General features: G+C 37.0%; 1 protein-coding gene across 1 annotated transcript in view; it reads left to right on the top strand.

The window, feature by feature from the left end:
* Positions 1–14,587, top strand: part of itga2.2 (integrin, alpha 2 (CD49B, alpha 2 subunit of VLA-2 receptor), tandem duplicate 2) — a 29,687-nt gene extending 15,100 nt beyond the window's left edge. Inside the window, exons 12-30 of the mRNA XM_047380166.1 lie at positions 491–636; positions 751–894; positions 997–1,200; positions 2,470–2,600; positions 2,681–2,844; positions 6,561–6,712; positions 6,810–6,920; positions 7,192–7,277; positions 8,969–9,107; positions 9,256–9,339; positions 9,428–9,504; positions 9,594–9,677; positions 9,766–9,868; positions 9,963–10,073; positions 10,224–10,331; positions 11,856–11,969; positions 12,063–12,152; positions 12,356–12,472; positions 13,727–14,587. Coding sequence (XP_047236122.1) covers positions 491–636; positions 751–894; positions 997–1,200; positions 2,470–2,600; positions 2,681–2,844; positions 6,561–6,712; positions 6,810–6,920; positions 7,192–7,277; positions 8,969–9,107; positions 9,256–9,339; positions 9,428–9,504; positions 9,594–9,677; positions 9,766–9,868; positions 9,963–10,073; positions 10,224–10,331; positions 11,856–11,969; positions 12,063–12,152; positions 12,356–12,472; positions 13,727–13,816 — 2,255 coding nt within the window. The 3' untranslated portion in view covers positions 13,817–14,587. The remainder of the gene's footprint in view (positions 1–490; positions 637–750; positions 895–996; positions 1,201–2,469; positions 2,601–2,680; positions 2,845–6,560; positions 6,713–6,809; positions 6,921–7,191; positions 7,278–8,968; positions 9,108–9,255; positions 9,340–9,427; positions 9,505–9,593; positions 9,678–9,765; positions 9,869–9,962; positions 10,074–10,223; positions 10,332–11,855; positions 11,970–12,062; positions 12,153–12,355; positions 12,473–13,726) is intronic.
* The last annotated feature ends 717 nt before the right edge of the window (positions 14,588–15,304 follow it).

The raw sequence follows: 15,304 nt of genomic DNA, 5'->3' as shown, positions 1-15,304 counted from the left end.
GTGGCGCAGGTTTCAGAACTTCTCCCTTCCACCAACTTTCAGTATGAAAGCTGTGCGTTCTTTTATCTATGAAGCCTCAGGACATTTATTTTAAATAACTTTGGAACTGGACTGAGGATATCGTCAGACGAAGGAGAGACTAATTGGGTGTCCCCTAAATTCAGTCACCATGTCCTCTGTGGAGGGGGCAAAGTCTGAAGACTTGGGAGAAGGCGATTCCATCACTGTGGCAGAGGTTGTAGATGTAGTTAAAAATTTCCCTCACACCAGGGTTCAGGGTGTGGATGAGACTCGGCCTGAGATGCCAAAGGCTCTGGACATGGCACGGCTGTCATGGTTGACACACCTCTTTAATGTTGCATGGAGGACTAGAACACCACCAGGTGTCAGACTGGGGTGGTGACCCTGTCACTTGATTCATGTATCATTTACCATAACATATACCTGACTCCCACTAATTATTAATGATATATAATTTGCTCCTGGGCAGGTTATGGTCTCACCACGCTGACTGATGGGTCTATAGAATACTTTGTAGCTGGAGCACCTCGCTCCAATCACTCTGGACAAGTAATCGTCTACACTGTGAACACCCAGAAGCAAGCTGCTGTTGTGGATTCAGCAAGAGGAAAACAGGTACTGGCATTAGATGATGTATTCACCCAGCAGAGTCAGTGGGAAACGTGTAGTTTCATCTCTGACCGAATCAGATTTGCATCATGAGTGCTAAATAGCTGGAACTTGTTGTAGATTGGATCATACTTTGGGAGTGTTCTGTGCTCGCTGGACGTGGACAATGATGGGGTGACAGACATGCTGCTGGTTGGAGCTCCCATGTACATGAGTGAGCTGAAGAAAGAAGAAGGCAGGGTCTACTTATTCTCTGTCACCAAGGTAACAGTGAGCAAAACGTCTCCTTTTTCTAGACAAATTTTTAACTGAGGATTCTGATCGTTGGTCCATTAGTTTCACACTTTTCTGTCTCTTCCTCTGAAGGGAATACTAAATGAACAGGGAGTCCTCAGTGGTCCGCCTGGAAATGAAAATGCACGTTTTGGAATGGCCATCTCTGTCATTCCTGACCTTGATCTCGACGGTTACTGTGATGTTGTAGTTGGAGCCCCTCTGGAGGACAAGGAAAGGGGTGTTATTTACATCTACAATGGCTACAAGAGGGGTCTAACCAAAGAGTTTTCACAGGTATGACACAAAACAGTTGTGATTAAGAATAATATCAAGAATTTGTCTGTCTACTTTTACATGTTCATGAACTTTGATGGCATCCTATTCTTAATCTATAAGGTGCCATCAGCAACTATTCTAAACATGTTTGAAACTGAAACTGTTTATGTTATTCTGATAAGCTATGTTAAACTATTTTATTGTGCATGAGCAAAATAAGCTTCTTAATTTATCAAAAAATCCATCTGAAGTCAATTTATTTACTCTGTATACTTCTCAGACTAAAGGTTTATTAGGATGAATCAAAGGTAATTACACATTTATTAAAAATTTTCAGCAGAATCTTTGGGAAATGACAATTAATGTAACCAAGCAAAAAAATGATCAACATTCAGACGAAGATCGATTTACCAGTGATTTAATTCAGCTGAAGAACGAGACAAAGATCAGTGCAAACAACACTAATTACTTGGTAATTACTTTACTTTGCTTTACTACTAAGAGAGGAGAGATTGGGACTGTGAAATTTAATTTTCTTTTTTTTTTACTAAGTAAAGTCTAAGATATGTAGAGAGACTAACTATTTTTCAAACGTTTAAAGAAAAGGGCCTGGGGCCTAAGTTTGGGTTGTAATCAATCAATCATTCTCTGTTAATACAGCACTTTTTACGTTGTCAGGCATAACACAAAGTGCTTTACAGATGTTAGTACCTAATTCCTAACAGTACTCTGACAGGGACTGTTTGGCACTGGGGAAAAAGAGAACGATCAAATTAAGATTTTGAGCCAGTTTTGCTTTTAACACCTGAAGTTTCAGGAGTAGAGTCGAGAAGAGCGCCTTTATGTGTCAAACATTGCTTTTTAGTTTTTGTAACAAACTTGGATTTCTGCTCTAGTTAGTCCACCAGCTCCTGCCCTCTCACAGCAGACCGGGTTCTCTCCAACACAGGTTACTTGCAAATGTCAAGTGGTACTAGTCTACCCTGGCTGGCACTGTTCCTCACTTTGGATTCAGAACCGGATAACTTACCACTTAAGACCAGATTTATATAAAGTCCATTTGGATGTATTTAGAACTTTTTTGGCTGAGGAACCGTCAAAAATCAATGTGTTATGATTAAGTGTGCCTGCTCTTTTTCAAGAAGGTTAGGGTTCAAGACTAGTTTGACTTTCAGCACTATGCAATTATTCAGTATTATTGTGTGTTTTTCACAGAAAATAATGTTAAACCTTATTCTGCCAGGGACATGATTAGTTTTGGGATTAACCGTATTTATTGTTTCACAGAGAATCCCGGGCTCCAAATTGGATCCTCAGCTTCAATATTTTGGAAGATCTCTAGACAGCAACCAAGACCTGAATGGTGATACCATTCCTGACATCTCCATTGGTGCTCATGGAAAAGTTATTCAGCTCTGGTGAGTTCAGGACATGTGATGTGTGGGAATAACTAACATGGAGTATGACAACAGGTGACTGACATTATTTTTGATTTCAGGTCCAGAGGGGTGGCAGTTGTTACCACTACAGCCTCCTTCAACCCGGACAAGATCAACATTTTAAACAAAGCCTGTGACATCAATGGACGCAAGCTTTTTTGTTTCAATGCGAAAGTCTGTTTTAGTGCTTCATTCAGACCCAAGAATCCAGCGGGACCCATAGGTAAGCTAGATTCCTAAAATTATCTTATCTAAGAAATCTGAAGGAGCATACAGACTGTGCAAAACAAAAGGAAATTGGTATAGCTCCAAGCAGACCTACACCACTTTCCTTTGTCTTTTTTTTGCAGAGACAGTGCTGCTTCTGTTCAATTAGCTTTTCTGTTACTGTGAAAAGTTGTGTCTATTTGTATTCAAACCATGTGAAAATCCAAGTCATTGTGTCTCAAAAGGTTGTAGGTAAGCTAAAAGGGACAAATCACATGTCTATGAACCAGATTTGGAAGACTAAGTTGAGATAGAAGTGTCCAGATTAAATAGGCAATCGTGTAAACAGGAGAAAAGATGTAACCAGTTGGTACAGTTTTGTTCAAATTAATAGCAATGTATTTAAAAACGTGATTTAAGCTCAAAATCCTTCGAATAGTTCTAATTTCCATGCACTGGGAAAACTGCAGATTATATTCTAAATCCAACAAATCGCGAACAGAAATGTATTAATGTTTTATTCACTTTACAGAAAATTAGTAAAAATTAACATTGGACTTGTCAACAAAATAGCAGTGTCTGCATTTTTCTGTACAAACCCAAATATTTACTGAATTAACTGATTTTATTTTATTTTTTTGAATTTATAATTCCTGGAAATCACTAAACAACTATTTAGTTGTATAACCAGTGTTTCTAAGAACTCTGGGATGCATGAAGTCAAGCAACTTCTGCGAATGGGTATTTCAGCCGAGGATGATTTGACAATATTCCACACTTCTTCATTTCTTGTTTTTGCCTCATGAATTGTCGTCCCACAAGTTTTCAATGAGATTAAGGTCCTGGGATTGGGCTGGCCACTCCATAGCTTTGATTTTGTTGGTCTAGAACCAAGGTGTTTCTCGTTTACTGTTGTGTTTGGGCAACATGACCTCTTCAAGTATTTTGGTAAATGCAAACTGATCCATTAACCCTTGTATACGATAAATAGGCCCGACACCATAGTCAGAGAAACATCCCCATATTATGGTGCTCAAACTACCATGCTTCACAGTCTTCAGAGTGTACTGTGGCTTTCAGTACAGTGTTTGTGAGTCATCTGACAAATTGTCTGCGGCCCTTGGACCCAAAAAGAACAATCTTACTTTCATCAGTCCACAAAATGTTTCTCCATTTCTCTTCACTGTTAACTTCAGACCTTCTTTGATCAGCCTGAAGCTGATCATTGGCTGAGTCTTTGCCATTCTTTTGTTTTCTTCCATGTCTCTCTGGTTTTGCTTTCCATTTTAAAGTATTTTAGCTGAGCAGCCTATCAGTTCCTGCACTTATTTATTTGTTTCCCCCTCTCCAATCAATGTCCTAATCAAAGTATGCTCTTCTTCTGAACAATGCCTGGAATGATCTATTTTTGTCAGGTTTTCAGACAGAAATGCATGCACATGTGCTGGGCTCACCCTTAAATAAGAGCCACCTGATTGACACCTACTTCTCCACAGAATGAATGACCTCAGTAATTGAACTCCACACCGCTATTATTTACTTACACAGGTTCTGTTGGTTTTCTGTCAATCTACTACACCTAAAAGTAAATTATTTGCCACATAGTAATACGATTTTTACCAAAAACAGTGACTGATCTGGTTAGTCTAATTGCACTGCTATTATATTGCACTCAACTCTATTAAGAACTGCTTAAAAACATCTCTGAAAAATCTAAGAGCAAAATGCAAAATCAAAAATGCTATAAGGACTATAAAAACACTTCGACAGCCTAAGTAAGCTGCTGTAAGTTTTTCCATCACCCTGACAGCACTCCAATCCAAACATCACAGATCTGGAGATGAAACTATAGCCAAAAACCTAATTAGTTCTTATTAAGAAAGATATGCTTAAAAATGTACTCAAGTAAAAGTAGAAAAGTGAAAAACTTAAATATTAGATATTTTGTTAGTTCAGTTAGTTCACAAGTGGGTAAATATATAGATAGGAGATGTCAGACAATATCTTGGTAAGCTTCTCTTAATCAGTAATTCAGAACTTTTGAATTTGAAGGCAGCACCTCAAATACGCTACATCTTTATGTCACATTACCTAAAAATCAAAGGAAGTCAGGCAAAACATTGGGAAAGAACTATGGACCTCTATAAATCTGGTTCATCCTTAGATAAACTTTCCAGAAGCCCGAAGGTGCCACGATCAGCCACAATTATACACATGTGTAAACACCACGGGCGTGTCCAGCCGTCATACTATTCAGGAAGGAGATGGTTTTGCATAACAGAGATGATCGCATGTTGTTGCTAAATGTGCATTACTGTCCCAGAACAAAATCAAAAGATCTTGTAAACATTCTGGTTGAAGCTGGCAATAGAGTGTCATTATCCACAGTGAAAATTGTCCTGTACCTGCATGAACTGAAAGGTAACTCAGGAAGGAAGAAGTCATTATTCCAAAAGCAATATAAACAGACGGATTCTAGTTTGCAATTGCAGTAAGGGACAAATGTCAGGAAGTTCTTGGAGTAGTACCCAGATACAGACAGGCAGGCAGAAGCAGAGCGGCGATTTGAGGAGATTTAATAGAAGTGAAAAAAGGAAACTTATAAAAAGACAAAAACTTACTGCATGGCATGTGAAGAAAAAGAGGACAAGATTGTGGATGAAAAACAGACATAGGCAGACAGGCATGGAACATGGAGCAGAAACAAATATTCTAGCGAACAAAGAAAGACCAGGAGCTAAGGGACAGAACAGGTGAGAGGCATGAGAGTATTTAGCAGTCACAGGTGGGCTGAGGAAGCAGAGAGAAATTAACACAGTGCTGAGCTGGGGAAAGGGAGAAGAGATAAACAGGGATCTAACAGGAGTAACTCAAAATGTACAAAGAATAAAACACAAGAATAAAACTAAGAAACTAAAGACAAAAGCATGAACTAATATAGCAAGACCCTAAAGGCAATAAACAACACAAACCCAAAGAAAAAGTGGAAAGAGATGATAAGAAAATAATCAAAATTTAAACAAATAAAAACCCAAACACTTGAGAGTCGTGACAACAAATACATACTTTCTCAAGACATGTTCTGTGGTCTGATGAAACAGAAATGAAAATGTTGAGCCAAAATAACTATCATTACTTTTGTGGGACAAGGGGGGAAGCTTATAAGCCTGAAGCGCAATCTCAAGTATGTAATTAATTCAACCATGAAGTACAGGACTGGCAGCATCATCTTATGAGGGGGCCTTTGCTGCAGGAGGGAACTGGTGCATTTCACAAAATAGATGGCATCCTCAAGAAGGAACATGTTGAAATGTTAAAGCAAGATTTCAAAGATCTCAGCCAAGTAGTTACAACTTGGGCACATTGAGAGAAAACATGTCTTTTTATACAGTCTATGTAAATATCTGGTTTCAACTGAAGCATTACTCTAGGTATATGAAACTCTTTCTTGTGCACAAAAATGAATTACAAACTGTTATATTTGCTAGATTGTGTGAATTTTGCATATTAGCCATAGTACTTTGAAGCATTGTAGTTTTTTTATTTAGTTCAAACTATAAATTATTTCAACCTTAGTAACTTTTAAAAATTAGCTATTGTTTAAGTCTAAGCAACTCACAGAAACATCTGGGCCCAGGATTGCTACCTTTTTATAGTTGCACAATATTCACATATCAAACACAGTTAAAAATTGGTTTATATTGTTGTTGTTTTTTTTGTTTTTTTTTTCAGATATATCCTACACATTGACTCTGGACGTTGACTTGAAGGATTCACGGGTGACTTCAAGGGGACTGTTTACAATAAATCATGAACGCTACCTGAAAGAGAAGGCCAAAATATCATCATCACCCCTATGTGTAGATCGCCAGGTTTATGTTCAGGTAGGGGCTCAACGTCTTATCTTTTTGATTCTAATTTGCCTCTGTTGGTCCAATTTGTGGAGATTTAGACATTGCTCTTTTTTAATGTGTTGAACAGGAAACGCCAGACTTTGTAAATTCCCTCAGTCTGAAAGTAGAAGTTAAGCAAGAAAATCCAGACGTGAACCCTGTCCTCGACAACATTTCTCTAACAGCATTTGAGTTCTTTGTAAGTAAGAAATAAAAAAAAATGCTTATGTGACAATAAGTCCTTTTTTGTTTGCTTTGTTGGATTCTTTAAACTTTAGGCACAGTTACACATGATCAGTTTGCCTGTGCAATAGTTGCTTGTTTCACTTAGTCAGAGAAGTTCTGTTCATTAAAAAATGAAACCTCACTCAATGTGACAAACACAAGTTTCATAAAATCAGATTTTCCAACCCATAATTAAAACTGCATTGCATCATCCAGTTTGATGAATTGGTCTGTTTCTGTTTCAGGTCCCTTTCACCAAAGACTGTGGGTCTGATGAAGTGTGTGTTAATGATCTGGAGCTGAATGTGAAGACAGACAGTAAGGGGACCAGGTAAGAATAACAGCTTATTGTAGCCTAGTAAAATGTTGCAGTAGTGTTATAGGTGTAATGGGATTTTTTATGATAGATTTAACAATTCCCAATTTAATCTTAATTTCTCTCATTAGCTAAAGGTGTGCAGATTCCCTCCATCTCTCACAGCTTATGGGCCTCATGATTGTCATACAGCAGATGTTTACTGTCACAGCGCTGACTATAACGATGAGTCATGTGTTCAAACACTGTGTTGACACCCTTTTCTGGTACAAATTAAAACGTATCTTCTAGTATCAGCCTTAAATCCCTGTAATTTTCTGACAGAACAAGTATGAACCAGTTATCATGTGACAAGAAGGCTTGGAGTAGTATGGACATATATCGCCCTCCACACTTACTGGCAGCCCTGGTAAAGATGTGGAAAAAGATCTTAAAATAAATGTGTCTTTTGTCATACTGAAGATGTAAACATTCATATGTGTTAAACGAGGAAAATGTGCGTTGATCTTCATGGCTCAGAAAATGGTGTCAAAAAATTGCTTTTTTTTAACTAGCCCATAGCTACAGTTAGAGAAAAAGTTAAAACGTTGAGAGCAAAGAGAACTCCGATAAACAAGGAGAAGGAACCAAGTTTGTCACATGCAGTAAGCAGATCCCTTTACTTTAAAGAGCCATTGAAATTTTCAATTTTTGAAAATGAATTTGAAACAACAAGCTGTTTTATCCTTAATAAAGTGTTAAATATATACATTTTGGGAATGTGAGGGTGAAATTTACAAAATTGTTTAATCATCTGTATCTGTAAGATTAATGTTTTTATTCAAAAGGTTCAAAACATTACCAAAGTATGTTTATGCAAAATGAAAATCTTTATTTATTTTCATAAAATGAAGTATCAATATGAAAATGTAAATATCAAATACCAATCTGCTTCTTTACAGCAAGTGTTGGGTGCATTAATAGCATTTTGGTTCTGTTTGTAATATAGAAACAAAATAAAGAGTAAAAGGTAACCTAGAAGAGAAAAAAGTGCACTTGGGTAGCATAAAGGTTCCTCTAATGATTTTTCGGGGGCAAATCTAAGTTTTTCCCAGATTGGGGGTGGTCCAGACCCCCCAACACCACAATCCCTGCCCCACACGCCATAGTCTCCAGGCCATAATTCCTGTTACATGCCAGTAGGGTGAGCTGTAGTGAAGACTGGATGGATGGATGGATGGATGGATGGATGGATGGATGGTTTTATTTAAAGGCTTTTCCAGTGTTAGAGACCGCTGTTAAACAAAAAAGAAAAACTGTCAGAACTAACTTGTGCTTTGGCTTTGTAATGGTTCAAAGTCATGAAATCATTTTGTATTTATTTGGTTTTACACTTGTGTTTTAGGTGCCAATAACTACGCAAATTGGAGCTCATAAGTTGGTTTGGTCGGACTCGTGAACTTCGACTTACTAAGTGAATTAACTCACTTTAAAGGACGTAAACAACAATTTCAGAGAGTGTACCACAGCTTTTAAAACCTCAGAGCTTTTACAGCTTCTATTTTTGTTCTGAATGTTTGGTTTATGCACAGTTTCTAGGTGTTATAAGTTCCTCAGTTGGATTCAGTTGTCTTCGTAAAATAAAAGGAAAAGTGCGCTTTTCTAGTCTTTTGCATTCAGATTTCACACAAGTGCTGAGAAAAGTTTACTCTGCTCCCCTGTTACAGCTCAAATCCCATTCTGGTCACCGCCAGTAATCGAGAACTAAAATTCGAAGTTGTTGTGAAAAACAAAAATGAGAATGCATACAACACACAGGTCTTGGCCACCTTCTCCAGTAACCTCTACTACTCCACTGTGTTTCCTGTGAGTATTTTAGATTTGTGAGTATTTGAGTTTACTCACAAGACTGGCTATTTTATATTTGTCTTGAAAAGAACAAAACAATAAATAGTCCATGGCAATGAGGCACAAAGCTATAAACATTAAGTTCTGGTATGGACTGTATTTACAGACAGAAGGAGTCAAATGCACATCAACACTAAAAGAAACAGTCACTTGTCAGGTGGGATATCCAGTGTTAAAGAAGAACCAGGAGGTAAAGATAATACTGTTTTCTGAATGAATTTGGTTTCAGTATTCTTTTCTCAGACAGAAATGATTACCAACCTTTTATTTCATTACAGGTTAGATTTCAGATCACATTTGATTACAGCTTTGATTATCTGCAAAACCAAGCAGAGGTGAAATTTGAGGCCAAGAGGTAGTAAGATTTAAAAAGTCTTTAAATTCAGCATTAATGCTTAAATGATTTTCCATGATATAACAATGAGACGCATTTGTGTTTTGCAGTGATGGAAAAGAGGAAAAACCTGCCGACAATACTGTGCAAATATTCATTCCAGTGAGATACGACACAGGAGTTGCATTGTCCAGGTAAGTCTGTATTTTTCTCTCAGTTTAACAGCAGTATGAATTTAGAGAATAGCAGCATGAGATTGTTTTTTCTCCTTTTGCTCTGCAGGCAGTCAAACATCAACTTTTATGTGGCAGACTCAACCAATCAAGTGGTAACAATGGTGAAAACTCTGGATGACATCGGCCCAGAGTTTAACTTTACAGTCAAGGTGCCTTTACCAAAACCACCTTGTGAAATATAATCATCTCATTCATTTATTTATTCTTTATTGATTTAATAACTAAAACAAATTATGCTCAAAGGCTTCAACAGGTGTCTTCCCTGTCAGCCTCCTGTTTCTTACTATAAATCTCCCAATGAGAACAAAAGGTGGAAATCAGCTCCTGTATTTAACCAGCCTGGAAACACAACCTGTGAGTGCTCCCATTCTGCATGAATAAAAATATAATAATCTCTACATCAATAACCTATACAATAATTCCTTTGTTTTGTATTGCCAACATAGTTTGCAGGAAATAGACTTTGATAGCTTATTTATTGATGGTCATATTCTCCACATACAGGAGGGATCTGTCAGCTGTGACACCAGTCTAGTGAATCCTCTGCAGATTGGTGTCAAAGACCAGAAGGTTTCCTTCTCAGAGGAGAGTCTCAGAGGTATAAAGACACTGGTAAGTTGGTAACTCTTTTATATGTTTCTTTGTTAAATGGTTATGTTGTTTTAAAGGTTCAGTTTTTAATAGATGATAGTAAATCAGTATATGCATAAATAAAATAGACAAGTTAAAGTTAATTTCTTTTTTTTCAGATTTATTTTTCAGCAATATTATAGAAGTAAAGTAAACATTCCTGCAATAAATGGAAATGTGTTTTGCGCTAACTTTTCCTTGCAATGGTATTAGTGCCCTTTCTCTTTTTCACATTTTATCAGTTTATATCCATTAGCTTGAGTGTGTTGTATTGGGATTTGATGTGATAGACCAACAAGAAAACAGTGCATAATGATAAAGTGGAAGAAAAGGGATAAGAGGCTTTCTTTTCTTTTGTGTAAAAATTCTCAAAATTGTGGCTAGTTAGTAGTTTGAATCCAGTATTGTCTAATACAATTGTGGTGAAAATCCAGTTGTTTTGTGAAGGCTTCAGAGGTTTTTTTTGAAGAATATTAGTGAACAAATAGCATCATTAAGACTAAAGAACAGACCAGAAATTAAGATAGTTATAGTAAAGTGAGTTATGTTATAAAACAATATCCCAAGCTTTGAATATCTCATAAACAGCCGTTTATCATCGTTCAAAAATGGAAAGAGTATGGAAAAACGGCAAACCTCACAAGACATGGTTGTCCACCTAAACTGACACACTGGGCAAGGAGAATATTAAGCAGCCAAGATGCTTATGGTAACTCTGGAGGAGCTGCAGCGATCCAAAGCTAAGATGGGAATATTTATTGATAGGAGAACTATTAGTTCCGCAGAAATGGCCTTTATTAAAGAGTGGCTAGAAGATAGCTCATTGTTGAAAGAAAGCCATACAAAGGTATGTTTGTAGTTTCCCATAAGCCATGTTGAGAACATAGCATACACATGGAAGAACGTACTCTAGTCAGGTGAGACCAGAACTGGCCTACCTGCAAACATTAGTCTGAATAAACCATCTCCACAGTAAAACTTTAGGGTGTCGGCATCATGCTGTGGAGATGGTTTATCTTCAGCTGGGACAGGGAGGCTGATCTGAATTGTTGAGAAGATGTAGCTAAATACAGGGCAATCCTGGAAGGAAGCCTGTAAAAGTCTTAAGCCCGGGGTACAGGTTTGCTTTACATTAGAGTGGTTTAGATCAAAGCATTTTGATATTAGAGTGGCTCAATCAAAGTGAGGCCTTGAAAATTGATGTCCACAGAAACGTTGTCCAGTTGGACTGACCTTGAGATTTTCTGTAAAGCACAATTTGCAACAATTTTAGTCCTTAGGTGTATAAAAAAAGATAAAGAAATTCCAAGTAGTCCAGTCTTCAGATTATTTAACCACTAGAGGGGGCTGAATTTGCAAAAGACCTGTCTTATTTTTATTTTTTGCCAGCATGGGTTTCCTGTAGATGAAGTTGATGTGATGATTAAGCCAAATGGATTTCTTTTCCTACTCATTGTTGTTGCTATTGGTATAATATTTTATTGTTGCTTGTTTTTAATCTGACAGGACTGTAAAAGTGCAAAATGTGAGAAAATAGATTGCATCCTTAAAGACACTAAAATTAAGAGTGACTATGTGGTAAAGATCAAAACAAGAATCTGGAATGGCACACTAATCACGGTAAAATTTCAGCCCTATTTGTCTTCAATTTTTTTATGTTACTGGTAATTGAAATTATACTGACATCTTAAATCCATAATTTTTCCCTGCTAGGCCTCTTTTCAGACCATAGAACTGACCTCTAGCTTGGATGTGGAGACCTCCAACCCAGATCTGCTCATCATCCAACACAAGCATCTCGATGTAAGTCCACATTCGTGTTTCAACAGAACATCTAATGTTAATCTGCAGCATTTGTAATTTCACTCATGCAAAATGATTGTTTTGCCGTTTTTTTATTTGTGACAATTGTATGTCAATGATAAGAGGTTGTTTATTTGTCCGCAGTCTGTTGTATCTATGTGAGACAGATCTTACGGTGGCCTTACTACAGTTCTTTTATCCAGGTGGTGGTGACAGTCAGCAAACCTGGAGAGACAGCTGATGTTCCAGTTGGTGTGATTGTAGGTAGTGTCATAGGTGGACTGGTGCTGCTGGCTCTGGTTGTTGGACTGCTGTATAAGGTAAAGAGTTCATAAAAACGAGAATAGAAAATAAGACAAGCACTGGGAAGCTGTTTATATGCTGGATGGCAGAAGCAGCTCTGATAAGTCTGAGCAAAAATGAGAAATGTACCTTTGCTACCTCTTCTTTTGAACAAAGATGTTTTGAAGCTAATTTGTATTCATAGACCAATGCAACTTTGATTTTAGACTGTTTCTACATTCATTAAAAGCAGTACTGAAAAATACCAAAGATAGCACTGTTGCCATATAGTTGTTACAGTGGAGAATTACAGAAACCAGACAGTTTTCTTGTAAAATGGCTGGTTACTGTGGAAACACATTAAAGGATGGTGTTAGCAGTCCTACTTTTCATAAGGATCTATAATCACTTCAATAAACTGAAATATGCGTTCCGATGGCTCGTTTGTCAGGTGTAAAGTACCTTTTAAAAAGTTATAAAGGAAAAATGGGTGAGATTTGTAGAAGAAATATGGACAACGTCTCATCCACTGTTTGATGCACGTCTTGCCACAGCTATAAAAGAGTAAACTCTTTAGAGTTGTGGCTTCAAGCTAAGAAACAACACAGGGTTGAAGGACAAGGACAAGTCTCCCCACAGTTCAGACTGGGTTCAAGACAGCGCTTTTATGTATTTCTGGGCAGGGTCCTGGTCTCCTAGGTCTCCAAGCTACTGCTTGCAATAACATCCTCCCTGAGTCCCTCTTCTTCACAGCACATATTGGCATATAAATCGTTGTCCTATGAATTCACATTCAAGCTGGAAACTTTATCACTACTTCAATTTGGGGTGGCCATTTTGTTAAGCATTGATGCCATAGTTCAGCATACAGTACTTAATATCCTAACCCCTCAAGCTTGCTTGCTTAAAACTAATGGTTTTTGGCTCTTTTTATAAATTTCTATTTCAGACATATAAATGAAAATAACTTTTGTGATCTATGACTTTAAAAATCCTTTAAATGTTTGATGTGTGAAAACTATGATATTTGGACTTTACGCACACACTGCACAATATGCTGCCAGGGGAAGACACAAGAAGAAGATACTATAAATGTAGAGAAAAGTTAAAAGAATATACAGTAGCTTTTTCAGTGTACCAATTTTACAAGAAAGAGTCGGCCTTTTGAAGTATTAAGAAATTACAGGTTGTTTAAAACGTTTGCACACTGCTGGGTACTGGAACTGAAATACAGTGCATGTTTCATAGATTTACTTAAGTACAAAACTAATTTCCATGTTTTTACTCTCTAGATTGGATTTTTTAAAAGAAAGTACCAACAACTTCAGATGGAGGAGGATGAGAACGGACAGAGCCATGCACATGTTGATGAAGTTCTGTGAGAAGAAACCCTTCAGCACTTTCTGCAAAGCTCCAGTGCTGCAATGGCACATCTAAAGTGCAAATAAATCACAACTCAGTCACTGGAAATTAGGCACTTTAAGGAAACAGAAGCTTGTACATTTGGGGATCGATAAGATTCAGTTCTCTTTTTCTTTTACACAAGATTCTTGGTATTATATTTTGCTTTGTGAACTGCAGAGATTATGGATGTATGCACTGACTCTGATAAAGCTTTATAGCTATTTTATTTTATTTTTTTAAGAAAGTCAGTTTTTTAACCTGTGGATGGACTTTAAAATAAGATGCACAATAGGCATCTGGAGTTTTACACTGTAACTGGATCCTTTTTAGAAAGTTTATTGTTTGTTTTCTTCCTTATTTTGCTATAAGCAGTTTGTGCCACAAACTGACTTGGGAATTCAATTTCACATCTGATGCTCAGGGCTACTTTTATATTAAAAGTACTATTGTTAATGATTTAAAAGATGAAAAACAAAAAAGACTGTAAGCGGCAATTTACAGCAGTCTCTATATTTATTGGGTCTCTTTGATATATAGCGAAAGCCTTTAAATAAGTTAATGTAATTGCAGTTCTATCATTTATGCTCAACAAATTGCTGCCATTTAGATTGAGGTTTTGAGATTTTGTTAACCTCTCTTTCCATCCATAAATTCAACGTGGACTCAGATTCACAGTTGTATTTCTCTAACCCTTTCAGTGAAAAATTCAGCTATTGCAATAAAAGATTGATAGATTTTAAAAACATAAATATGGAGTGTGTCATATGTTTATTTTTGTTTGTACTATATGTACATTAAGAACTAAATGTATTATTTTAGATTGTTTTTTGTATTATGTGGAGGTGGAACTTGCTATTGATCACATTTGCTGTACACATTTTTATCATTAGTGGCATAACTTGTCAGTAACTTGATTATAGCTGATGATAGTTTTCAGTTAAATAATAAATATACTGATAATTCAGTCAATCACACACACACACACACACACATATATATATATATATATATATATATAAACAGTACAGACCAAAAGTTTGGACACACCTCATTCAAAAAGTTTTCTTTATTTTCATGACTATGAATATTGTAGCTTCACACTGAAGGCATCAAAACTATGAATTAACACATGTGGAATTATATACTGAATAAAAAAGTGTGAAACAACTGAAAATATGTCTTATATTCTAGGTTCTTCAAAGTAGCCACCTTTTGCTTTCATTACTGCTCCGCACACTCTTGGCATTCTGTTGATGAGCTTCAAGAGGTAGTCACCTGAAATGGTTTTCCAACAGTCTTGAAGGAGTTCCCAGAGATGCTTAGCACTTGTTGGCCCTTTTGCCTTCACTCTGTGGTCCAGCTCACCCCAAACCATCTCGATTGGGTTCAGGTCCGGTGTTTGTGGATGCCAGGTCATCTGGCGCAGCACCCCATCACTCTCCTTCTTGGTCAAATAGCCCTTACAC

The sequence above is a fragment of the Girardinichthys multiradiatus genome, chromosome 12, assembly GCF_021462225.1.
Source record: "Girardinichthys multiradiatus isolate DD_20200921_A chromosome 12, DD_fGirMul_XY1, whole genome shotgun sequence".
NCBI classification, from domain to species: Eukaryota; Metazoa; Chordata; class Actinopteri; order Cyprinodontiformes; family Goodeidae; genus Girardinichthys; species Girardinichthys multiradiatus.
This window is presented reverse-complemented; position numbering and strand designations above follow the sequence as displayed.